General features: G+C 39.7%; 2 protein-coding genes across 5 annotated transcripts; both read left to right on the top strand.

The window, feature by feature from the left end:
* The first annotated feature begins 13 nt into the window (after nt 1–13).
* Nucleotides 14–5,818, top strand: DYNLT2 (dynein light chain Tctex-type 2). Its single transcript, XM_066178729.1, has 4 exons — nt 14–188; nt 2,714–2,863; nt 3,675–3,833; nt 5,144–5,818. The coding sequence occupies exons 1-4, from the start codon at nt 153–155 to the stop codon at nt 5,252–5,254; spliced, it is 456 nt and encodes a 151-aa protein (XP_066034826.1). The 5' UTR covers nt 14–152; the 3' UTR covers nt 5,255–5,818.
* On the top strand, nt 5,242–25,509 carry PHF10 (PHD finger protein 10). 4 transcript variants are annotated; one of them, XM_066178726.1, is made up of 12 exons: nt 7,073–7,215; nt 9,775–9,881; nt 10,442–10,572; nt 11,388–11,465; nt 12,884–13,017; nt 13,129–13,278; nt 14,417–14,526; nt 15,995–16,148; nt 18,606–18,761; nt 23,441–23,549; nt 23,825–24,013; nt 25,273–25,509. In XM_066178726.1, exons 1-12 carry the CDS (start codon nt 7,147–7,149, stop codon nt 25,356–25,358), a joined length of 1,473 nt encoding a protein of 490 aa, XP_066034823.1. In that variant the 5' UTR covers nt 7,073–7,146; the 3' UTR covers nt 25,359–25,509. The 4 variants fall into 4 exon arrangements, with proteins under 4 accessions (XP_066034821.1, XP_066034823.1, XP_066034822.1 ...); XM_066178725.1 differs by having other exon boundaries at nt 7,084–7,215; nt 11,382–11,465; XM_066178724.1 differs by lacking the exons at nt 7,073–7,215; nt 18,606–18,761 and adding an exon at nt 5,242–5,296 and having other exon boundaries at nt 11,382–11,465; nt 23,825–24,021.
* The last annotated feature ends 480 nt before the right edge of the window (nt 25,510–25,989 follow it).

Here is a 25,989-nt window from a genome sequence, read left to right as displayed (position 1 = left end):
GCTCCGGCCCGGCGCCCCCGCTGCCGCCATGGCCGCCGCCGCCTCCGGTATCGCCGCCTCCGGTGTCGCCGCCCGCGCCCGCCGCGTCACGGCCGGCTCGCGGGCAGGGCCGCGGCCGCCGCTCGCCGCCCTGCGGGACCGCGGCCACAGCCATGGAGGGAGGGGAAAAGCACCAGGATAAAGACACAGTGAGCGGCCGCCAGGGCCAGGGGCAGCTCCGGGGGGCCGAGCTGGCGGGAGTTGGGGCACCCCCGGGAGCGGGGGCAGCGGGCAGCGGCCCCGGCGCGGGGGGGTGTGATGCCCGACTCAGGTGGGCGTGCCGGTCCGGGCCTGCAGCGCTTCAGTCGGGAGGGAAGGATGGGACTTGAGAACGTGGGTTAAAAGGTGTGGGTGATCTTGTGAAAATTGGTATCAGGAATGCTGTTCCCTATTGGTGAGTGCCCGCTTTTGGGATAGCTCGTGCTCTTTCTGCTTGGCCAGGTGTCATGTTCGCTCGTGCCCTGCGGCTGGCGCGCTGGAGCAGGCACTAGGAGGCAGAGCTGCTGTGTTGGTAGAGGAAAGGGTAGTCCTCCCTTTGGTGCGGCAGTCTCTCCAACTCGGGGTGCTGCTGTAAACTAGAAGCTGTGCCCTCTTCTGATGGAATAAACAAGAACTCTTTCCTGTTTGTTTTAACAACTAAAACCTATTGGTTGTTAAAATGGACGTACTAACAAACAAAATTTAATTTAAATAGCAAAAGCTTTTTTTTTTTTTTTTTTTTTTTTTTTTTTTTTTTTTTTTTTTTTTTTTCTCTTGGCATACTTCCTTCCATACGTCCAAAGTTAAGCCAGTGTACTCGAGTCGAGTAGCCTAAGAACAGGCGTTTTTTGGTCAAGGGCTCAAATGCAGTCAGTTTTTCAACTTTGGAGATTTTTTTTCACAGAGCGTGCAAATATTTTACAGAAACGTAATTGCAACATTGTGCTAAAGCTTGGGGTTTTACTCTGTATTTTATACAGTGATATACAGAAGTAGGTTTATTTACTAGCCATGTCTATAGAGAAATCAAAGTTTTTGGTTGCCTCGTTAGTAAATGCAATGACTTCTTGGAAGTGATTATGAAAACTTCTGTCACTAATAATAGCAGGTAAACTTTTAAGTATCACCATTGTTAGAAGTTGTGTGCTATAGACATGAATTTTCTTCCATCATTAATGAAAGAGATTGAAGACAGAGTGGCTCAAGCTGAACCATGTCAGCAAAGAATCACTGTTTGGATTGCGCCCTTTTTCACAAGTTCATTGCTACTCATGGATGGGGATGCTCATTTGAAGACCTCAGCTGCAAGACTTGAGGGTGATTTTTCTTCTGTTAGGTGATGTGTGATGAGTATGTCAGGGCTGAAGTCTTTTGAGATCTGAGATCTGACTCTGCAGTTAGATAGATAATGTGTGTCCACAGGCTGAGTGCAAATGTGTTTGGTCCTTGTGTTTTAGAGTAACTGCTATTCAGAGTTCAGCAAACACCAGCAGGCAATTTGCACCTCAGGCTGCCAGCATCGCTGCTTTTAAGGAACTAGAAGACACTTTTAGGTTATATCCACAGCTGCTGACAGAACTAATGTGCAAGTGATTTCATAGAGAAGAAACTGCATTTCTTCCCTGATTCTTAAAACTCCTCAGATGGAAAGATTTGTGAGCCCCTGAGTAGCACCTCTTCTAAAATAATTCTCATTAGACTTTTATATTATCCATAAGTGACGTTTTTTCTGTACTTCTTAGCATAATCTTTGCATTGTGATGTTATTTCACCTTTGAGTTCTTTTCTGCTCTCCTGGAAAGGAGCTGATGATTTTCTCTCATGTCAAGTTCTAGCAGTTTTCAGGAAGTGGAGCCAAGACTGAATAGCCAGTGAAACCTGGAAGTGGTTTGTTAGGAAGTACCTGGTATGGAAGACCATTGCCTGTGGCATTTGTTATGGTCTCATTGGTTCCTTGTGCTTTCTGTCTTTGTTAGTGTTTTACAGTGCTGTTTTAAGCCTCCTTGGTGGACAGGAGGTGACTTTTTTTTCACAACATTCTTGCATTCATAGAGGGACAAGTTTTGTTATGTGTGTTGAAGAGACAGAGTACACACCTGGATGGGGAGAAAACGCGATCTTCAGAGATTTGATTTTAAGTTCCAAGCAAAATCACAAAGCTTTGTACACTGGAACTTACTTTTTCCTTTATTTTTTTTAATGAGCAAATTAAATCATCAATACGTAAGCTACTATTTTAGTAACAAGGAATAAGGACAAATGAAATGAAGTAGTAAATGAACCAAGTCTGGATTTTGGGTAGGCTGTTTGAATGAAAAGCTTGAACTTGTGGCTAACATTCTTGGATGGGTATGTTAATATCTGTGTATTTTTACTTGGAAAAGGGGGTGGATTCAGGGTGCTAATATGCTGTAGCATTGACGAGATTAAATACAAAGTTCAGTTGGATTTTGCTGGAAAAGAATTTAAAATCGAGTGGAAGTCACCCACTTCTCTTTCTTCAGGCTAAACAGTAATGTTAAAACAGCCAGAAGATGATAACCAGCTTCTAGCTTTCTGTAGTTTTTGGTAACATATTCCTAGACTAATTGTTGGGGTTTTTTTCTCATAACTGTACACCATAAAGTATTATTTAGAGTCTTTAAATTCTAAAATATTGGCATGTGATGTGGGTTTTTCTTATTATTTTGTACAGTCAAAAGGAAAAAAGACACTTCAGGATGCATCAGGCACGGCTCCAACAGAAGTAAAGGCAAAGCCAAGACACCGTAACACATACAGACTGGAGCCACGCACTAAAGTTCAGGATGATTTAGTAAGAGACAAAGCTCAAGCCATACTAACGGTATAGTATTACTTAAATTCATTGTCTCATTGCAAAAGCAGCTCGTCTTGCAGACGTATTTACAGAGCAGTGAATATTACATAAACATGCATAAATCTCTTCAATCTTTTGAGTTTTGGCATATGAGTGTAATGTGTACTCCGTTTTGCAAAGTGCAGAAGGGCCTCTGCAAGGTCACTGCTGAGCATGTGCTGTTTAGGTGGAGCTGAAGCTTCATGAAGTCTTGCATTTTTTAAAATCAAATTGTGCTACGGCACAGTTCAAAGTACCATAATCCACAAAATATCCAGTTAGAGAAAGACTATGTCAGCAAATTTGTGGATTTCTATTAATTCTGCTAATATCACATGACCTGCATAAAATTACCTGGTATCCTTGACAGTCAGACTGCTACGTACACAAGTTAGGCAAAAACGAAAGATAACAATCTCTTGAGATAATTCAAAACTGTTATTGGTATTTTGAAAAGTTATAATCAGATCTTTTTAATTCTGGAGTCTGGAAGACATATCTTGGATATTTGGAACAGATATTTGTAGCACTGTTTTCCAGTGAACTGAGCCCAAATAATGGAGAAGAATACACTTCTCATTGTTAAATGGAGATTGACTGGGCATGTGTGTCACCTCTAAAAAAACATAAAACATTTCAGAGTAAAAGTAGTGCATCCTTTGCTGTTTGAGACTATTGTCTGACTATTTAACTCACTAGTTCTTCTCGTGTTCTTGTAATGAAAATGCCTGTAAAGGGTGTTTTTTTGCAACAGACTACTAGGATGAAAACTAAGATCTTTCAAAATTGTTTTTGATAGAGTAAACTACAAGAAGCCACATACGATGGAGCTTCTAGTCCCTTCTTGTGTGCTTCAATCTCAGAAGAAATACTAAAGGCTGTGAAGGAATTGGACTATGACCGTTATAAGTATGTGGTATCAGTGCTAATTGTGGAAAAGGCAAATCAGGCAATGATTGTAAGCAAACATATTATTTGTTACATCTTTTGAAAATTAAAAACAACTTTTAGAACTGTGTATTATCTCCTACGTGTTCTTTCACAATCAGAAGCTTATTTGAGGTGGTCCTGAAGCTTTTACATTCTTTATGGGTAGTGGTATCCCAGGTGACAATTCAAAGTGCTGCTGTGATTCTGCCTAACTCTCTGGAGGTTGTTGTCTTCCTGTGTTCACTAAGTGGTAAATAGTCCCTACTGCACTTCCCTGTCACCCACTTGTTTCTGCTGCATGCTGTGCCACCACAATTGCATGAGTTCGGTGAATTTTGTTTTTCTTTGTCCAGTGTACTTGGATCTCCATTTGGGTTCCCACATTGAGCGCAAAATGCTGTGCAATTGTAGTGTGGGGTGACATGGAACAGAAGGGTGGCAAGGAAAGGGATGGTAACTGCAGCTGCCACCAGACATGTTCCTGGGACTTCAAATTAACACCAGTCATCTGAACTTGGAACCTAAAATAAAAGGATTCTAGATTTTGCTATGTTGATTTATTTATTTAGTATTCCTAGCTCCCATTAGCATTCAGAACTCTCTTATCTGTCTAGCAGCGTGACAAAGAACACTTCTACTTTGGAGTGTTCATCATCAGTTCTCAAAACCTGATTGAAACCAACATGTGTTTAGTGAGTTACATGAAACAATGTTTGAAGGGTTCAGCTTCAGAACCAAATCCAGTTTGTGAGTTGCCCGCATCTACCTGCTTTTCTGGTGCCGTCTCACAGTATGCTGCCTCTTAAAGGGGTGCTTTGACTGAGGAGCTGTAGGTACAAACAGATTGGTAAAGTGGTTCAAGCTAACTTTTTTCTCCCAAGGAATATGTTTATTCCAGCCATCAATTCACACAGTTTAGCTTTGGAAACAATCTTACCAATACATGGTTACAAGTAGGCTGGAGTAAGCTGGAGGTGGAGGAGTGGGGGATGTGACTTCTTTGTTTTATATGCTCCCAAAAGGAATGTTTATTCACACAGACATTCTATTGCTTTTGAAGGGGTGCTCTTACAGTTTGTTAAATTGTAACAAGTGAACACAAGAGAGAACTGGGGGCTTGCTGTTGGGATTTTTGGATCTATCTGGGTGGGAGCTTTACTGTGAAGCAAGAACACATATTTAACATCGAATAGGAATTGTTAATATTTTCAACTTTTGCATTGTTGTTGATAGTTGTAACTCCCCTAATATGATTAGATTAGCATTTACTTCTTTAAAAAAATAGTAAAACTGCTGTATATAGGTTCATTTGTGTCTTTTTCTCTCTTATCCCTTTAGGTTGCCAGCAGATGCCTCTGGGATGTTCAAAGAGACACTTGGGTTTCAGCTAAATGTGAAACTGATACATTTATTGCACTGGCTTTGGTAATGGCTTGTTATTACGACTAAAACTCGGAAAGTCACAGCTGCATGCGTGCAGCATAATACATGGTATATTTGAAAATTTTCAAATCATGATTATTTTAGTATTCATTTTTGTCCTATTGCTGTTGGTACAAACTGACATGCAGTTGAGATAATTTTGCTTGGTTTTGCTCTGTTTAAAAAAAGAGAAAAAAAAACCCGAAAAACTGCTTTGGAAATGTTTATGGTTGAGTACATATGGGCTTCATCTGTTGTAAAGTTCTGCTGTGGAAGTGGGAGCAGCTGGTGTAAGGCCAAACATTGCAAAATTTTTAATGTTGCTTGTCTCTTGGGTGCCTAGGACTGTTAGCCAATGCTTACATGCAGTTGCAGGCATTGGTTTTCTTAAAAGCATGCTTTTTGTAAAAAAAAAGGAGTGTTCATTTTTAATTTTCATAGTTGGTGTCTATGATAAAATGCTAGTCTGCCTAAACACTTGGCTGGGAGGGAAACTGTTTTGCTGTCCTAGGAACCTGTGCAAATTTTCAGCCGCTTGCCTTGAATGAAGTGAAAGTTCAGTTATTAGGTTTCCTGAGTTCTAACCTTTGGTTAAGTATTGCTTAGGGTCTGGTTGGTGGACAAATACTGAATGGAGCGAGTTAGGTCTCTCTGGTCTAGGGGCTCCTGGTGGCAGTGGCAGGAGAACGATGGGGTCAGTCGGGAGGCTATTGAGAAGTGGTCTGTAAATGGCAAGGGCGGCAGCGATTGCATTTTTTAAAACGAGACTCCGGCAGATCTGTGGATGTGTGTAGACATCAAAGTGTGTATCTTTTGGATCTGCCGTGCGTGGAAATCGAGCGCTGGTGCCATTGCCATGTCAGTTTTATTGTTAGGAGCTGCAAACAAACGCGGACGGCGCGGTGGTGCTTCCCAACGCCCCGTGGTCAGCTTGGGTGCGAGCGTGTTTGGAGCCGCGGCCGGGCAAACCTCGAGGGGCGATGAGCGGCCCGGGCCGCGGGTGGGCGCACACGCCGGGCGGGGGGAGCCCCCGGCCGGGGGCGGCGCCGGGGCTGGGGCGCGGCCGTGCGCTTTGTTCGCCGGCGCGGGGCCGTGCGCGCCCACGGGGGCCGGCGGCGTGCGGGCAGGCGGGCGCGCGCGCCGCCCCGGTCCCCGGGACGAGGGTCGTTCCCGTGGTGGGTAGGGAGGGCTGCGCCTCAGCTCCGCCCGCCCGTACCGGCGGGACCGGCACCGGCACCGGGGGGCGGCGCGGCCCGGCGCGCGGCCGGCTCGGCGCGACCGCGCAGCGGCGGGGAGCGGCCGCACGCGCCCTCCCTCCGTCGCAGGGGCGAGCGCGCTCGTGGCGGCTCCTCCGAGTGCGCCCCCCGCCCCCCGAACCCCCCTCCTGCGGGGGCTGATGGTTCACAAACGTAGCTCGTCCCCGGCTGACGTTCCCGGAGACGGGAGCCTGCCGGCGGAGCGCAGCAGCCCGGCCCTGCTGGGTGCCGGCTCCCGCGCTCGGCGCTGACCACCCCGCCGAGGGGATGCTGCCCCTCCGCCCCGCGCTGCTGCCCAAGCGCTACCGCGGCGGCTCGGCTCCGCGCTCGCGGCCGGGCCGCGCGGCCGCCCGAGCGGCGGCAGCGGCAGGAGGAGAAGGGCGCGGCGGCGGCGGCGGCACCGGCGGGTCCCCCGCGCCGGTCCCGCGGGGCGGCGCCGGGTCGGTGCGGGTGCCGGTCCGGCGGCGTGGGCCGGGGTCGCCGCGGGCTGCCCGGAGGGGGGCGGAGCAGGAGCCGCCGCGCCCCTGCGCTCGCTGGCCGGTAGGGGCCGCTGCCGCTCCCCGCAGGGCGCGGGGGGGCGGGGCCGGCGGGCGCGGCGCGAGGCCCGGTCGCGCGGCGGCGGCGGCGGCGGCGTCGCTCCTGTTGGCCCAGCCGGCGGCGGCCATGGCGGCCGTGCTGTCCCCGCGCCTCTGCGACAGCGACCCGGCCACGCCCGGCGCGCAGTCCCTCAAGGTGAGAGCGGGTGGCGGCGGCCGCGGAGCTCCGGCGCGACGACCGCTTCGGCGGGAGGCCTCGCGCGGCCCCCGCGCCCGGGCGCCCTGACCCGCGTCTCCCACCCGACCCACCCGCCCCGGGCTCACCTCACGGCCGCCGGGAGAGCCGGGCGGCGGCGGGCGGCCTCCCGCGCCCTGGGCCGAACTTTGAGCGCGGGTCTGGTGCTGGGTGCCCGGGGCCGTCCTCCTTCCCAAAAGTCTCTCGGCGTCTTCCCGGGGGCGGCGCGGTAGCTGAGTCCTCGCCGCGGCAGCGCCGCAGCCGGGAAAGTTTGGGTCTGGCCGCGGGCAGTTCCGCGTTGGCGCCGCCGGTTGCTCCCGCGCATCCCGGGCACCGCGGGCACTTGTGGCGCCAAAGACTCGCGGCGCATATCGGCAGTCGGTCTTTGGAACGCGTCTCGGGTAGTTCAGGCTTCTCGATCGCTTAATAGAGGAGCATTACGTCGATCTTACAGTGATAGACGTACCAGAAGTTTGTAACGTCACCACGTTTCGTAAGGACTAACAAGATTTTTACAGAAACATTCGTTTTCAGGGGGAAAGGGGCTTTTTTGGACAGTATTTGACTTTTCATGTAAAAAGAGCTACAGAGCTCCTTTTTTTTTCCTTTTTTTTTTTTTTTTTTAGCAGTAAAGGTGGTGGAGCGGCATTGTACTTTTAGATTGGAAATGTTGTCACTTCATATATTCAGTCGTCTGCAACAAACGGAACTTGTGTGATTGAATTTCGTGAAATTTTAAGCAAATGAGGCAAATACGGAAATGCAGAGCACTTATCTCTCTGTGTTTTGGATGCTCATGCTTTGTGACAGTACCAGGTTTAATAAATGAAAAATTACAAAGCGAAAGGAGACACTGCTATCAGGCACTTCCACCAAACTGGCTGGTTGAGATCTCTCTTTTAAAGAAGTTTTGGTATACAGTAGGGTTGCTTTGGCCATGTTCAGGTTTTTGTCTAGCAATTAAAAAGATTTTGAGTGCATTAATATTCTTGTGGGAAACGAACTACTGATGAGACAGCTGTGTCACAAAATACAAATGCACTGTTGTTTTGATTGGGGGCTGCTGCTTCATTTGTCTGAGTTCATACAGGGTGTCCTCAGCAATATTAAGAACTGGCGTTACTGGTAATGTGAGTGGTGATGCTGCATACTGCTTTTTTTAAGGATGGTTGCAGTAAGAAAACACAGTTTCATTAAATTTTACTTTTCAGTTTTTATTGCTGTGTGAAAGGTGTTCTTCTTGCTCCTTAAAGAGGAAGAAAAATATTTGTAAAAAATTGCAGAAAAGGAGAAATAAGCCAGAAATCCAGGGGACAAATGCTTTTTGCCTCTGGGCTGTCTTGATTATAACATTGTGAAATGTTGCACATTAAAAATAATGTATTCTTGTTGGCTGGAATATTTTTAAATTCATATTTCAAGTCATATGTTAAATAAAACATACTAGAAGGAAAGACATTAGCAGAGGTAGACCTAATTATGATTGTTGTCATTATTAAATAAGCAAGTAGTATAGTTGGGCTTGATCCATTTATTTCTGACAGGTTAATTCCTCTTGCTTAAACTTTTCACAGGAGTTAGGAAATTGATCCTTTCACTCTGCTCCACTTTAGAGATTCAATTACTTAAAGAACCGTTTTGTTCTTGACTTAACTACTGGTTGTGGTCAGAAATTCACTTAAAGATTTCTGCTTTCTGTCTCAATTATGATCAGACAGGGTTGGTCACTAAATGCTTGAGATTGTTGGTGATTCAGGTAGCATTATGGGGCAAAAAAGCAGTGAAAAATGCAACATCAACTGAGTCACTTTCTTGATTTTACAGAACTTTTCATTTTGCTTTGGTCTTTTTTTCCTCCTCTTCACTCTTTATTCCCTTTCCTTACATTGATCACATGAAATCTGAATAGTAATATCTGTCCGAATGTTCCCTTGTAATAGCTTTGTTCTCTATCTGTTGTAATACCAAGTTGGATTTATTCTTCAATATAATTTTTCATCTCTAGACACAAGTCTTTGCTCCTTGCTTGTAATAATGTTTTTTGTAAACCATATACTGTTCATTTTACTTAAACTGTATACCTATAAACTCGTGTGTTGCTTTCGGTAATATTTTCCCTGATTTTGTTATCATCAGCTCTCAGCAAGGAGTTGGGGTTTTTGTTTTGCACTTGCTTTTGGTTTGGAGTGCTAGTCTGATCAAGTGCCAGAGGTAATTTAAATCAGGAATTATAAACTTTATGGTCAGAGCTACAGCTCTGTCTATTCAGAACTCTACCTACACCACATATGAGAAGCCACCCAATTCTCCTTCTGGGCTACAACATGTCATGCAGGTAGTTTATAACAAAGAATAATTTGTTATGTTAGACTGTCCTGTGAATTGTTTGTTAAGACTCTCATAGAATGGCTTAGCAGTTCAAGTATATTTAAATTGTGGATTGCCTTGCAATGTTTTTTTTGTGTTTTACATTATCTTTGGAGTAGTCTAATTTTTTAAAAATATTTATTTTCACTTCAGGATGATACAGAAGAAAATTCCAATGATGGCAGCCAGCCGTCCAAAAGACGGCGCATGGGCTCAGGGGACAGTTCTCGAAGCTGTGAAACTTCCAGTCAAGACCTGGGGTAATAATGTTTCTTACAATTCCCACTTTTTATGGCAAGCCTGGCTTTATTGTTCAGCATACTTAAGTATTAGCTCTTTTTTCATTACTTGTGTATTCTTCATGCATCTTTCTGAATTGTGGTGATGTCCTATAAATTGCTAGATGTCTATTGCTCCCAGCATATTTTAAGGCATTTTATTTTGGAGTGCCATAAAAAGTGCTGTGTCTGATTTACAATCAGAAGCACAGTTTACATGTTTTTAGAACATTGCCTACTGGAATGAATCTTGTCTCTGTAGTACTTGCTTTTCCTGGTGTCCTCTTCATTATGATGGATGTCACTTTCTTCAGATCCTGTACCTTAGCATGTTGATAAATGGTGACTTAGAGAAATATGTGTGAGATTGGGTGTAACAAAGTGACTTTTGAAACAGGTTAACAGGATGCAGTTTTTTAAAGTGTTTGTCTAACTTTGTAGTTACTGTTCTTTGACATAAAAATGGAAATTATTGAATTTCTAGGGATGTAAGTATTCTTAAGGATTGTTGTGATTTGTTGTAACGTTGTCCTTATGTTTAGGTATAGTTATTTTCCTGCTGAAAATTTGATAGAGTACAAATGGCCACCTGATGAAACAGGAGAATACTATATGCTTCAGGAGCAAGTCAGTGAATATTTGGGTGTGACTTCCTTTAAAAGAAAATATCCAGGTATTTATTTTTAAAGTTTTTCTTCCCCAAGCTTGTGTCCTTAAACAATTTGTGTGTAGTCTGTGCTTCTTGGGTTACAGGATGAGCTAACTGTTAAATAAAAGACCCAGAAAAAGCAGACCTGAACTTGTACTTTGTACGCTCATTACTGGAAATAAAATGTATCCATTGGTTTTCAAAGTAATATAAGACTTTGTGATATTGCCACTGAAAATTTGCAAACAAGTCCAAGTTGAGGGTTAGATCAGCAAGTTCATCAACTTGAAAACTGATGTCAATTTTTTTTTTTGTGATGTGTTGATGATTTCTTACTGTCTAACTGGATCTCTGTATTCAGTTTCCTGGATTGTGGCAACATTCCTACAACTGTGGAGAAATACTATGTTTGTGGAGGTTCTAGTATTTGAGTATTTCAGTATTACTTGAGTATTATTCAGAGTTTTTCAAATCTGTCTCTTTTGTTGGGGAATTTATTTTTAAAAATCATGGGAAAAGAAAAAAGACTGTACTTTCAGTGCTTGATAAAATTTTCTGAATCTGAACTTATACACCATGTTTCTTTAGTTTTTCTGTAAATCATAACTACAGGCAGGATCTTGACCTACTGTAGGTCAAGAAAATTTACCATGTCCCTACGTTGTTTGTTAAATTTAAAATTGATTTGTAAAGTTGTCGTGTTTCTTGGAATAGTGGTATAATAGAGGCTCTAGCTGCCTGGAAACAAAACTGTTGAAATACTTTGACAGTGTTTATGGGGGAGTTTCAGTTACTGCCCACATTTTTATTTCTCTTTTTTGGTTTTTTTTGAGATTTAGAAAGGCGAGATTTATCGCACAAGGAGAAACTCTACCTCAGAGAACTAAATGTCATCACAGAGACTCAATGCACGCTAGGTAAGAAAACAAATTGTTAGACTCCTTATTACAGTGTAAAACGTATGGCACTCTGAGAAAGAGAATTCAGTTTAGTAGAGAAGAATTGCATCCCTCTCATAAGTCTGAAATTAAAACTGGTTTATTACTGGCTTAGTATATTTGCCATAATGTTTCAGTGTTCCAGATTTATTATTAACAAATACATTTTGGATCTGTTCAAATTACTGTGTATTCTAAACTAACCTGTAGAACCTTTTTCTCTGAGAAGAGAGACCACCATAATTGTGTGGTCTCGTATATATACATTATATATACAGATAGATATATGTGGTGGTATATATTGCATGTATTTATGTACAGGGTGTCTTCATATATATTGGTCTTATTTTGCTGCATTGCATTGGAGCCCAGAAAACATCAGTGTATCTTAAATGGTTCAGCTTCTATGTTAGAAGTTAACGTAGCATATATTAAAGCACTTGAAGATACTTGAAATGGATTGATGTAATTTCTGAGGCTTCTATTGAAAGGGCTTTTTTCTTACTCTTCTGGTATATGTGATTTGGACATGTTAGAGTTTAAATGATGCTGCCATGTTTTGTTTGTTTGTTTGTTTGTTTTCTTTCCAGTGTATCCTAGGTCTGTGAAAATCTAATGCCATTTTATATGATAAGAATCTTTCTTAAATCACCTTTATTTCTCACATGCAAGCTGTCTATTCTTTTTTAACTTAACTATGCATAAGAAAACCCTATCTAAGTTTTATATATAGAGGTAAAATGTTACATTCTGCCTCATATCCAATAGAGATGTGTGCTGAGTTAACTACCTCTGTTTTTAAAATTATAGTTACAGTCAGTGATAGTGACATAAATCATTCCATGCTGTTGTCCATGTTTGGAGATTTGTTGTTTTGGAACCTTCAGGGGAGGAGATCTGCATTGTACCTGCAAACTGAAGCATTCTGACTTTTGAACTTGAAATGCTTTAATTGGTAGTCAGGAGTCTGTGTGCAGTTTGGTGCTCTGAATTGCTCTCCTAATGATTCTTCCCTGGTTTGTACATAGACTTTATGTAAACCTCATGATTTCAGTAATGGTTCTGTAGGGTAGTGAAACTTCACCAGCACTGGAAATTGAAATTAACAGTACACAAGGTCCCACCTAGAGCAAAGGTTCTGCCTCACCAGTGAGTTTAAGTAGGTGATTGAGTCAATCAACTGAAGGGGTCCATAGCTGTAAGTAATGACAGGAGTCTTGGGTACAAGCAAACTCAGCCTTGAAAGCTAAATGACACAAGTTTGAGATGGAAAAGCATTGTGCATAGCAGACCATTGTCTTTAGCTGCTCAAAAACTTTGAGTTGATCATTGTGGGATGTAAATAATCTACAGTTGCTTTTGCCAGATAGCATCATTGTTGCTTTTATTTATTTTAGGTCTAACGGCTTTGCGTAGTGATGAAGTAATTGATCTTATGATTAAAGAATACCCTGCCAAACATGCTGAGTATTCTGTTATACTGCAAGAGAAAGAGCGGCAGCGAATAACAGATCATTACAAAGAGTATTCTGTAAGTAATTACCTCTGAAGTGAGCCAAATCTGCAATGGGAGTGTGAGAAACGGTTCTTCTCAAACTGAGAGTGAAATGTATGTGAATTAATATAATTGTTTTTATTCCAGCAAATGCAGCAGCAGAACACACAGAAAGTAGAAGCCAGTAAAGTTCCTGAATATATTAAAAAAGCTGCCAAGAAAGCTGCAGAATTCAACAGCAATTTAAACCGAGAGCGGATGGAAGAAAGAAGAGCCTATTTTGATTTACAGACACATGTAGGCAAATTTAAATTTCTTACCAATTGTGAGGAGGGAGCTCCTTGTTTGTTTTAGTGAAGTTGGTTTTGGTACCATTTTAACTATTTTTGAGGGGGTTGATTATTTTTTCACTCATATAGAGACTTACAGTTTCGCTGTTCAATGGGTAATACTGCTAAAAATAATAATCTCAAATATATTGAACCTGCAAACTTTTTAAACTTGAAGATTCTTGTCTCAGGAGGCTCTAAAAATCTCAGTTTATTTTGTTATCGTGTCTTTATTTTGACAGTAGTAGCATAAAACTAAAGTGTTGTTTATTCATGTAAATGGCTAATTTTTCTTTTGAATACTTCCAGAATTTTGCCAACAATACCTGAAGTAAAAAAAGAAAACTGTTTAATACCTAAAAGTGTGCTGCCTGTCAATATTACGCCCTTGTTTTTTTTTGTTAGGTGTTATATTTGTATTGCATATGTTGCATGTCTCTATGCTTGATTAAAAAAAGAAAAATCTGGCATTTTGAAGCAGTGCTGTTCTGCTTCTATAAAGGCAGTAAAGCAAACATTTTCTCTGCGTATTGTTGCATGGCAGTCAATTATGGAAAGTTTTCATTTTCCTGATATTGACCATTTTAGAGACAAGATAGTGGATAATTACTTCTATTTCCATCAGAGAGAGGGAAGGCTTAATGTGTAAGCTTCTCCTTTCTATAAATTTATATTATTAATGGACTTTTTAATAGTACGGTCTGGTTTCAGAATTAGGTGGATGTGTTCTTTCTACTCTAAAGCAATATGGACCAACAGTGATTATTCATGCTAAAGATGCCAATCACAAATGCTAATGTTCATTGTTTCAATTTCTAGATTTTAATTTCAAAATTATTTTTCATAGTATACTGTTTAAAGGGGTCTTGCCTAATGTTTGTTCAGTTCACTGGATACTTAGTAATTGGATTTAATCCATGATACTGTTTTGTGAGTGGTATCTCTTAGCATTTAATGAATTGAATTTCTCATAGGAGAACTCAGGTAGCTGTTCCAGTTCAGTAAAACTGGCAAGTTAAAAAATACTTGGAGGAATATTTGGTGAGGAAGGCTCAACTGTTTCTATGTGAAACAAAAATGTCATTGTTTTATATTAAACAATGCAGATTATCCAGGTGCCTCAAGGAAAATACAAAGTCTTGCCTACAGAGAGAACTAAGGTTAGTCCTTATCCAGTGGCTCTCATACCCGGCCAGTTCCAGGAATACTACAAAAGGTATTTTAAAAGCATTCCAACTTCAAATTCTGTTGCACTGATCTCTTTTGTCTACATGTAGCAGGTGGAAAACATTTCAGTGTCTTTGCTGTAAGGTTTCAAATTAATTTTAGTTTGAGACTCTTGATAGTCTTCAAAGATGCATAGTGTGACAGCTTGTGTCAACAAAACAGTACTGACTGCAGGAGCACTGTCTCTGGTGATGTATATTGCACTGCCTGAGATTTGGCCTGCTTAGGCATTTACCACAGTAAAAAGGGACATTGATTTCACTCCTGCCACTCTCCTGTTTACTTATCATCTGCCTCTGCACGTGTGCTAAAATTAGTGGTTTTGTATCCAAGTGTTGTAATGCTGGCTTGTGATCACATGTCTTCTGTGTGGCAGTCTTGCTGTTCTACTTTGAATTTTTAGAAACTCTTTAAAAAAATTGGTCTTGTTGCTGAAGTTTGATGTTGGATTTGTAAGTGAGAGAGAAAGAAATTGCAGGCTGGACCTTTACATTTCATGAAAAATGTATTACTTGACTGTTGACATAAATTTAAGATTTTACTAGCAGCATGCTACCATTGAACACATCCATACAGATCTGAAGATTTTGCTGAAGTTTTACTACTGTACAATAGACATTATTTTCATGCTATATGTGCTTCGTTTTCTGTAGAGAAGCTCCTTGTCTGCATGTGGCTTGCTCCTTCCAGCGTGTGTGTTCATACAGCCCACCCCAAATTTGCATGTTACAGGACCTTCCTGAAGGACTTCAATTTCATTAAATCAATTGAATTAAAATTACTTCCTGTTAGGTTTATTTTGCACTTGTAAGCTGCTAGTGAAACTGCTTTTCCATCTCAGTGAAGGACACGACCTTTCATAATATGCAGCAAACTAGTATCCTGTTCTTTACAGTGCTTGTCCTCAGCAGTAAGAGGGCTTTCAGTTTTTTCTTACTCTTTAAGGTTAAAAAGAAAAAGGGTAGATTATGCATGTTGAGCTGTATCTGGCTGTAAGCAGTATGATTACACCTTTACATTCTTCCAAAATTACATTTTCATATGCCTTTTCTTTTGTTCCCCATAATCAGCTATACAGCTGTATTCTTGACTTTGCTTTGGACATGTTTGTGTGCCCTGGGTTAGAACTGTACACATGTTATGGGGCACTGTACATTGATAAACAAAATGTATGGTCTGTTGGGCATAGTAACATGGATTGATTAAAACTTTGCAAATACACCTGTGTTCCATGAATATCTGCTGTAAAAGAAAACAAGTACTATAGATGGTATCACATTTGGGAGGAGAAATTAGTATGTTTCCTTTGTTTTCAGAACTGCGTGTTTTTACGTTCCTTCCTGAAAGAAAGGAATTATTTATAATGTCTTTCTTATTAAAGTCCCTGTGTGCTGTCTGACTTAATATTTACACATGAAGTACACATGAATGAATGAATTTTATTTATTTAACTTCAGATACTCTCCAGATGAGCTTCGTTACCTGCCGTTAAACACGGCTCTTTATGAACCTCCTTTGGATCCGGAGCTGCTTACACTGGACAGTGATGGAGATTCAGATGATGCGGAGGAAGGGCGGGGTGATGAAAAAAGGAAAACCAAAGGCAATTCGGTGAGACAAATTGAAAGTATTGTTGAATAAAAAAACCATTTCCATTCACTTTTGTTAGTTTAATTAGTTTCTTGGAATCTTTTAACATTTGCAAAATGAAAAGAAGACCTTTTTTAGTACTTCTGTTTATTTCATAGCATTGTTCTCCATTACTTTCTGTTTTGGTCTGTTTTCAGAGTGAATTGAACAAATACTTGACATTTCTGGCCTTTTCTTCCTTTTTAAAAATTTTCTTTTTTTTTTGTTTAAAGAAATTTTGAAGAAACTTTCCAATGCAGCTCTTCATTATGCCCTTTTTCCCAAGGGGAAGTTGCTGGCATTTCTGAGGAGAATGAATACTGTAGTTCAGGTCACAGTATATTTTGCTGTTTGAAGTCCCACAGAATCTGTCCCCAAAACAAAGGTGTTGATAACCTCATAACTGTTTTTTTTTTTTGTGATGTGCAAGCAGCAAGTACTCAGTATAGAAAGTTACTTCATTCCAATTTAAAAATAAGGTAAAAAGCACTTTGTTTTTTCTTTACAATAGAATTTTTAAAAGATATTTATGTTTTCTCTACTTATGCAAATGCAGAATTAACTGTTAGTTTAAACTTAAGGGAAGCTTTCATGTATGTACCTTGGTAATGCTTTAAATGCTGAAGAGCCAGCTGAGGTTCAAATTAGCTGAGTACAACTGAACCATTGGTGTATTGGTGCAGTTTGCATGTTGGTGACAATATCTTTCCAGAAGTTTAACCATAAGTTTTAACAGCAGTGGAATGGCACAGTGCATTTAGCAATTTCTAGCATGATTGATGAACATGTTTGATGGTGGGTATGCACAATTGTAAATTTTGTCATGTAAATATTTCTCTTCTTTGAATTTTGTAATATAGTTAATTGAAGAAAAGAAGAGGTCAGCTTGTAGGTTAATGCAGGAAGAGATAGGTGTTTAATACACTGTTTTGGCTTGCATTTTTGTGAGAAGGAAGAAATCATACAAACATAGCATGCTAAATGTCAACGCAGATTTTCAGTTTAATCACACTCCAGCTTTTTTACAGTTGGTCAGTTCATCTTTAAGCATTTTTTCCCAGTTTCCTTTTCCATTGACTTCCATTCTCATTCATGGTAAAGAAGAGTAACTGCACCAAGCAGACTATCCTTTTGATTTTTCACAGAGGCTCAGAAATATTTTTTTTTTTTTTTTTTTTGGTGACAGAATACAGAAGGAAAAATGTCCCTGAGTTTGAAAAGTGTAGGGAATGTGGAAGATTGATAGTCAGATTCCTGTGAAGTGTTTTTGGCTGTGGGAGCAGGGGTTCATAGCTAGTTAGTCATTGAGTGGGGCATATAGTTCAGAAAAAACACAGAGGTGGGGCATTGTCAGATTTGGGCTACTTACTACTTGTCATATCTCTCTGGTGAGTCCTACATATGCTTTATAACTTACCCTTTTTCACAATGCCCCCTGCTCCATTGTTGGAGTTGGTAGCAATTTTCTTTTCTATGGCGTTTTAGTGGGTCTGACCTGAATAACCCTTCCCCTAAAATAATGGTGAAACATACCATTCCTTGTTGCCACATAGTTTGATCTGCTTTTGTGTTACATTCTGCCATTTGCTCTGTGTCTGTTTTGTCTGTTTCAATTTTAGGACCTGGGGCACAGGCTAATTACTATTGTGTTTTTACAGAGTGTGTTTTACTGTAGGGCACCATTGTTATTTGGCTTCTTGGGTTTTATTGTAATAAATGTGAGTAATCACACTGCTTCCTTCTGGAGCTTTTTGAAAGCTTTTATTAACACTTCTCTGAGAAAAGTCTTGTGCTGCTGCTCTTAATTATGCCTACACTGATCTCTCACCCTCTTTGAACCTCTTCCCCTCTTTCTTGCCTCCTCATTCCTCAAAAAAAAAGCTCTAACTGCAAAATAAATTGTGTTGTTTGGTTCTGTATAAAATATGGAAGCGTGTTTTGCCATTGATGGCTGTTTTTCTGCTGCAGTCCAAATTAAATATTTAGATTGCTCCTGGTGAAAACAGTAGGTGAGGGTGGCAGAAAAAAACCTTCACATGTTTAACTCAAGGCAGTCCTTGTACGCTTTAAATGCATGACAGGGGCACTTTTAATTTTTTGCTGGTCCTTTATGTTGTAAACAGCATCTTGTATTTAGTTGATTTCTTGCTGACTTCTAATGAAAACGCTTCAGAGAATTACACTGTTGTGCTCCCCACGCTGGTACCAAGACCAAGTGCAAAAACATGACTGCTCTTGCTGATGCCAGTCTCTTAAATGAGAAAAAAACAGATTATGAGTGTTGTGAACAAAAGTGTTCTGGGTTGTGATAAACCCCGTGCTTTTGCAGAAGGAATGACGTTTCCTTCTCTTACCTCAGTTGACTCTAAGGGGCATAGGAAAGACTTGTCTGTCTATCCAAAAAAATAAAAAAATATAGCTATGGTATTTTTATTATAGGACAATTCGTCCGGCAATGTATCTGAAGGTGATTGCGCCACAGACAACCAGGAGGATTCTTTTCAGGGAAGACAAAAAACAAGAGACAAAAGTGCTACTCCAAGAAAAGATGGTTCCAAACGTTCTGTATTACCCAAATCAGTTCCTGGGTACAAGGTGGAAGAAAAAAGCCCCTGACTGAAATTTGTTCACCAGCTTCTTCCTGAAGTATTTGGTTTTTCCAATAACGTGGAACTTCTGCTTGCTGTACTTCACTAGCTGTTCTCCTGTTGTGTGCTCCATCTGTTTGTTTCCTTATTTCCTTTATGCTTATATTTCGTGTGGGGCTTTTCTTTACCCTAGCTGTACAGTGGCCTCCTATTTGGTTAACTTCTTAGATTCATAGGCAGTAACACTAGAAAAATCCTTTGTGGATTTATCCTTGGAACTCAACATCTTTCTGTCTGCTTTAACATAGCAGTCAGAAGTATGTGCCAGTTTGAAGCTAGCATTCACTATCTGTTACTTTTTTTCTATTTTGTATGGCAGCATACCAAGAGGTCAGTTCTGTTAAGTGCAGCTGTATGGCTGAACATATTGTCATGACATTCATTTTAAGTACAGCCTTTTATCCTGCAATGTAACAATGTATTGGATGGAAGGCAAAAAGTTTACTACAGCTGTATAGGCCACACTATGTAACCCCTGCAACAGTATTTGGAAAATAGCTTTTTATGTAGTTCATACTATGTAGTAACATCTGTGGGCAATATGCTTTTATCTAAACTAGAAACTTGGTGAGGATGTTAAGACATTTCAGCTATCAAGCAGTGATTGCCGAACCTAAGATCCTGATCTTCAGTATTCCTGTGTAATAATTTCAAGAATTATGATAAAAATACCTCTCAGAAGAAATGGGAATTGACATGCATTGTTTATGTGTTACTATTCGGCATACTGAGAGAGGATCCAAATAAACTGTAACACATTTAAAGCACATAATTATCTACTGAGATGAATGAGAATTTTCCATTAACTTTTTTTGGGAGAAGGAATAGACCCATAAATAGGGAAAAGATAGGGTTGAGTGTTCACCAGTCAGGAATGCTTACTGACAGTTATGGGACAAGGAACACTTTTGTCAGTGACAAGTTTGTAAATACTGAGAATATGTCTCAGCAAAAGTGAGCTGTTGATGGCTTGGATTTTATGTTTGTAAATATTTACTCTCTGTGTTTACCAAGTTAATAGTATATAAACTATAACTTACAATAAGAAGCTAATTTCCAGCAAGAATTGGACAGTGTTGATAAATTTCCTCTACATACAGTATCTGTACAAGTTCATAACAGACAGCAAGCTCCAGTTGTATTTTCTGTTTTCAGGATCTTATTAAGAAATGTGTGAACTGTGTAGATTTAGACTGTGGTTATCACATAAATATATATATATATTTTTTATATGTAACTTTGCAAGAAGTTGTAGACATAAAATGCATTTCAGTATTCCCATGAACATGAAATCCAAAGATGAAGGCTGAAATTTTACTTTAGCTTTTTTTAACTTGACATTAGAAATTGTGTGCCACTGGTTTACAGAGGCTTCACTTAGCTGCAAGATGCCCAAGTGTTTGATCAGTTCAATCTATTCAATGGCCCTATGAATGAATAGAGAGAGAACTTGTGGAGAAGAACTTTCAGCATAGTTTTGAACTTAAAATTGTAGAAGAGCAGTAGTAGTGTACAGCACTGCATTTTGAAAATTAATTCCCATATCAGTTACTTATTGGTTCAAAATCACTGATTCTGTCAGTAACAAGGTCTTACTGTAAATTTACAGTGCCACATCTTTGCAATGTCAGTATACCCTGCCTGCATCAACCATCCAGCTGTTTTTAAGTCAGGGGTGGTGATGATATGTTAGGAGAGTGAGAGGATTGGCTTTCTTGTTTGTGGGAACATTTGAAATCTTATAATAAGCCAAATTACATGAGCTGTTTTAACTGGCAAGACAAAATGATTCTTGTTTGTGAGTCTATAAAAACACCAGATAACAATATACCTACCATATGTGCCTACATATTAAGGCACTTTGAGCCGAAGGCTTAACTGATTCAGAATGTTTTCCCTGTGAAATCTTTATAATACTTTTGTTCTATATTGTTCTCTAATATTGGACTATTTTTGTAGGACACTAATCTTTTGGTTACATGTAGTTAAAATTGAAGGATAATTGCTATGGTGTCAGCATATGTAAGTATAGTTATATCCACGTTATGAGTATTACAGGATTCCATACATTTCCACTGCATTATTTTCAAGTAAAAGAAATACTGTATTTTATATGGAGTCTTTCTTATTGTCAGTTCTTTAACAAAGAACGATTAGCATGTGTTTTACATTTTGTCATGTTACAAGTAGTGAGTCTGTTGCTGCAGGACTGACTTGCTACAATTGCACACACAGGGTACTGTTAAAAGTACAGGAGATTTTTTTGCACATAAAACTAATGTATTGAGTATCTTTATTTTGCAACACTTCTGTTTTGGGTCACTATATGAAAATGTAACGCTTTGCATTCAGAATAGGATGTTATAAAAATGGTGTAGTTGGAAAGCTTACTTTGACAGCTGCCGCACAGCAGCATGGAAGTGAAAACCTACACAGCACAGTCATCATTTTGATGCTGCATTTTTTTTCTCTCCTGTCTTATCCCAATGAGTTGGGGATGTAGAAAGCAAAATTTACTCCTAATGAAATGGGATATTGTGACTTCCCATTTGGAATTAACTGACTTTTTTATAGCATTTCTAAAAGCCATTTATGGTGGTGGAATGGAACTGGATTAAAATGTGAATAGTCTTGATTTTTTTTTTTTACTTTTTTCCTCGTTTTTGTTAAAATACTTCCATACTCTTGGAACTTCATTCTTAAAAGGCTGTGATTCTCACCCCCCCTTAGTATGCACCATTTCTAATGAGTACAGGTTTAAGACTAGATGGAAGCATTGTTAATAAACGCATCTATAGCAATGTCTATCTTGAGAGTTACATGTATTAGAATGTGAACTGCACACACATGTAACACTTGGATGTGTCCAAAAAGCAGCTCACTTTGGCTGGAGTACTGGGGAGTGTGCTGTTGTATATTAAAGGTAGTAAAATACAAATCTGTAACAAGCCAGAAGTCTGATTAGAAAAGTGTGCTTGCTATGCTAGAAAGGCTTAGTTTTTTAGATTACAATACAATTTTAAAAAAACAGTCTAAGCAATGGAAGGGTAAATGCTGCCACACTGACAAGGTTTAAGCATGTGCCACTTTTGTTGGGAGGAGCAGGGTATAAAGGTATACATGTAGGACATGTAGTATAGTTAACAGTCAAAGAGTTTGTGTGTGGTTTTGCTTCCATTATATTTATTATTTTGTAGAAATGTTTGTGTGTTAGACTACTTTTACTGTTTTATTATATTTATGTATAAAACAGGTTGACTTTGCTTTTTTAAAATAAATAAGCAAAAAAAGTATCTATGAATGCCTCTGTCATCTTTTGAAGGAAGTTACCTATAAACATACAGTGTGGTGTTTTGTTTTCTTGAATAAAACTCCTTAGACCAAACAATTTGAAGCAGGCTGTAGCCACGTTTTGACATAAAAAAAGCACATTGAAAACTTGAAGCAATGCATCTTGATACTTTAAAAATGAGTCAAGATACTAATTAACTTGTTAGATGCTATCAAAAACTGGCTGGGGAAATAAACACACTTAAAGATAAGTTGTATTGCAAAAGATCTTTGTAATTTTATTAATTTATTTATCTGTGTTTTCATTTTTTAAGTGTTTTCAAATCAAACCTCATTCTTCTCCCTGCATGTGGTTGGTTGTTGACTGGGATTCTTGCTTACTGGCAAGCTGTTTAGAAGCCTTCAGCTCCGTCTGCTAGCTAGGTCTTTGCAGCAACATTGTTTTTTAAAACGGGCACTAGTCAGTTTAACATCAGTGATTAATTGTAGACTACATTTCCCACTAATTTCATTATGCAGCAGTCAAAGCTCAACAATGTAACTACTGCCATGTTTCTTCAATTTGGAATGCCTTCTTCCTCAGGCCTCTTCAGGATGAAACTGTTGGTGTATCTATGAAGTTGGCACACAGAATACATAGGCAGATGTTCCACATTGTAACAGCCTGCTATTTCTCCTACCCTTTAAATGGATCTCATGGACCCAGACACACTCCAGATGATCACTTAGAAAAATTATAAATGTAAATCTCCAGTCAAATGCAAGGCTCTTGTTTCTTTCATGATTATTACTAGATACAAGAGGGAATGGTAAAAGAAATACAGCCCTGTACAGCATAGCTAACCAGATAATTTGAAACTAAAGAGAGAAAAAAAAAGTTTATTGCATTCATAAATAATTTTCCAAATGTAGGGACAAATGTAATGAAAGTTAAAAAACTATATATAAATTCCTTCCTAAATATGAAATCCACACAGAAGTTCATAAATTAGTATTCCATATTGGAATAATCTTCCTGAAATTTTTCACCCTATGCCACATTTAGTTTACCATGAGGAGAGTGTTAGCTGATGAGGTAATAGGAAGAGGCAAGTACATGCTTTTGATCCAATCAGATTTATATATAAAACTCAATGACAAATGCAAATTTTTATGTAGTTAAATCTAAGATTTTTTTTTTTTCAGTGCTGCTGCTTGTCAGTGATTGTCACATGTTTCACGGTTCACACATCCTAACAGTTTAATAATTTTAATAGTTAAGGAGATAGATGACATTTCCTGTTGAATCTGTAAATTCTTCTGGAATGAATTTATAGCCCTCTTCTACCCTTCCAGCCAAAGGTCATTCCAAATGCTATATGTGGAATTTGTCTGAAGGGTAAGGAGTCCAACAAGAAAGGAAAACCTGAAGCTCTTATACATTGCTCCCAGTGTGACAACAGTGGTGAGTATCTACATACACTAAGTGGATTCCTAAGGGATTTGACACATGTTTGTGGACATATTTAGTGTACTCCATCTGTAGCAAGAGTTCAGTTGCCTTTTCTGTCCTTTGTTACGACCCCATCTCTCTCTCGTGTTCTCTGTGCTTGCACACTCAGTGCACTGTGGGATCCTATCAGGAGGTGAGCTAAGCTTCATGTTTGGTAGAAGCAAACAGTCTAACTAATTTTAAATTTCATTTCAGGCATAAAAGTAATAATGCTGGTTTTAATCTAGGCCACCCTTCTTGCCTTGATATGACCCCGGAGCTTGTTGCTATGATTAAGACTTACCCTTGGCAATGTATGGAGTGTAAAACGTGCATTATATGTGGGCAGCCTCACCATGAAGAAGAAATGATGTTCTGTGATGTATGTGACCGTGGTTATCACACTTTCTGTGTGGGGCTTGATGCTATCCCTTCAGGTAATAAAGTAAGACTTACTTGTTCCCACTTCCTCTGACTCCTCGGCTCACTCTCAGAATTAATACATGCATTGCTTTTGAAAGAATAGTTTAAAAAAGTGAAGGGTAAGAGTAAGAAACACTGTAGGAAAGCATTCACACTATAGGACCTGGATTTTTTACTAAGCTTTATTTCTGTGTATTTGGTTGTGCACAGTTAAATCTGGCAATTCCTGTGTACGAAATATAATTGGCTTTTACAGAATAATCCAAACAGGCTGACTCAGAACAATTTATTTTCCATATCCATAGAATACTGAGAATAATAACCTTTTTTTCATTGAAGAAACCTGTAAAAGAAACTGTATTGCTGCATATTGCTGGAGTACAGCTGTCACATTAATTGTGCAGCTTTAACTTCTAAATGAAAGAGTTGTCTCAATTTGTTATTTGTAAATATCTTTTTAAACCCTTTCATTCCCTTTTTTATTCTCAAATACCAAAACTGCAACAGAAGTTACCTCCATGGCAGGCAGGCAAGCCAGTAGCTTTAAACTGCCCAGTCACTCATGTCATGTGGCCAACTCAGGGCAGTAGAAAGAAAATAACAGGTGGTACTGTTGCTTTACATGTAATTTTAAGTCCATGGTAAGTTCATGAATACGTATTCAGTGGCAGTGACAATATTCCCTGGACAGTACTTAAAACACACTGTACTGCCCCATTTTGGGAAGGACTGGAACTAGCCGTCACTTTCCTACAGGTTTTGTGGCTGATTTCACTTGGAGTCTGACCTCAGAATATAATCAAAATAGATTATATGTCTACAAAACTACAAAATTACCAAAGCAGCCTTTGATTTCAGCTGTTGTAATATAAACAGTTAAGAGGTTCCCCAACTGTCATTCATTTCTGCATTTCTGCTCTGGGTAACTTCACGACCTCAAACTATAGTCATTCACCTGAAAATATGACTGGCAAACTCAGGCATCTTTTGTAAAGCTCTAACCTAATAACCACCTCCTTGGCAGTGCTGGAACTTCCTGAGGTCCATGAAGATTGGTGTAGCCAGTGGTTACAGATAATGGGTCTGCACGAGAGTGTTAATTATGTATGCTGCTTTATAGAAAAGATGCTCAATTTTAAAAGCATTGGTTGTTCACATTAAAGGAAGTACTGCAAATAGATAAGCACCTAACAGAATGGTGAAGGGCTGCCTGAATAGATGACAGTAACAAACTTAGTCAGTTTCCCAATAATTGATAACTTTCTTTTCTTAGGTCCCTGGATTTGTGATTGTTGTCAGAAAGACCCTCCTGTACCCAGAAGAGGAGGAAGAAGGGGGAAAAACAGCAAGGAGGGCTAAAAAAGCCCTAAAAACTTGCTGTCCAAAACTTAACTGCACAAATTAAAGTGATACTCTGGTGCTATTTAATCAACCACTCTATAAAAGGAGCAATACCACTTTTTTTTTTTTTTTTTCCTTTTTACTAAATAAACTTTGTCTATATAACGACTTTTTTTGTGATACAAGTCACTAATGTCCTGTCAGGTGCTGAGAGTGGCAAGCCAAATTCCCACCCAAAAAAGTCTTTCAGCAATGAAATTTAAATTATACAGGCATTTGTATAAAATTATAGTAACACACTTGTTTATTTCAGTGCACTCATCAGTAAGCTCTGTGAAAAAAAAATTACAGAGCAATTTAAATGTACTTTATTTGCATAGCAGCTGGTTATTCTGAAAGACTCAACCAAAGCAAAAAGTATTCCTGGTAAAAGTAACTTCTAAGGAAGAGTGGGCATGAGATGACCTTAAAATATACTGCAAATCCCTTTCAGCAGAAATTTTCCTTGCAAGCTAATGACTTATTCATAAATATGTGCTAAAAAAAAAAAAACTATCACAAAAAGCTATTTATGGAAGTGTAAGAAAGCACCTCTCAAGTCTGAGATACCTATGTGCTGTGTTGTTTTTAATGAGAGATGAAAATGTCA

This window comes from Chamaea fasciata, unplaced genomic scaffold (genome assembly GCF_029207755.1).
Source record: "Chamaea fasciata isolate MVZ Bird 193981 ecotype frontalis unplaced genomic scaffold, bChaFas1.0.hap1 SCAF_3, whole genome shotgun sequence".
Lineage (NCBI taxonomy): Eukaryota > Metazoa > Chordata > Aves > Passeriformes > Sylviidae > Chamaea > Chamaea fasciata.
Note: the sequence above shows the minus strand (reverse complement) of the source record. Positions and strands in the feature narration are given on the sequence as shown.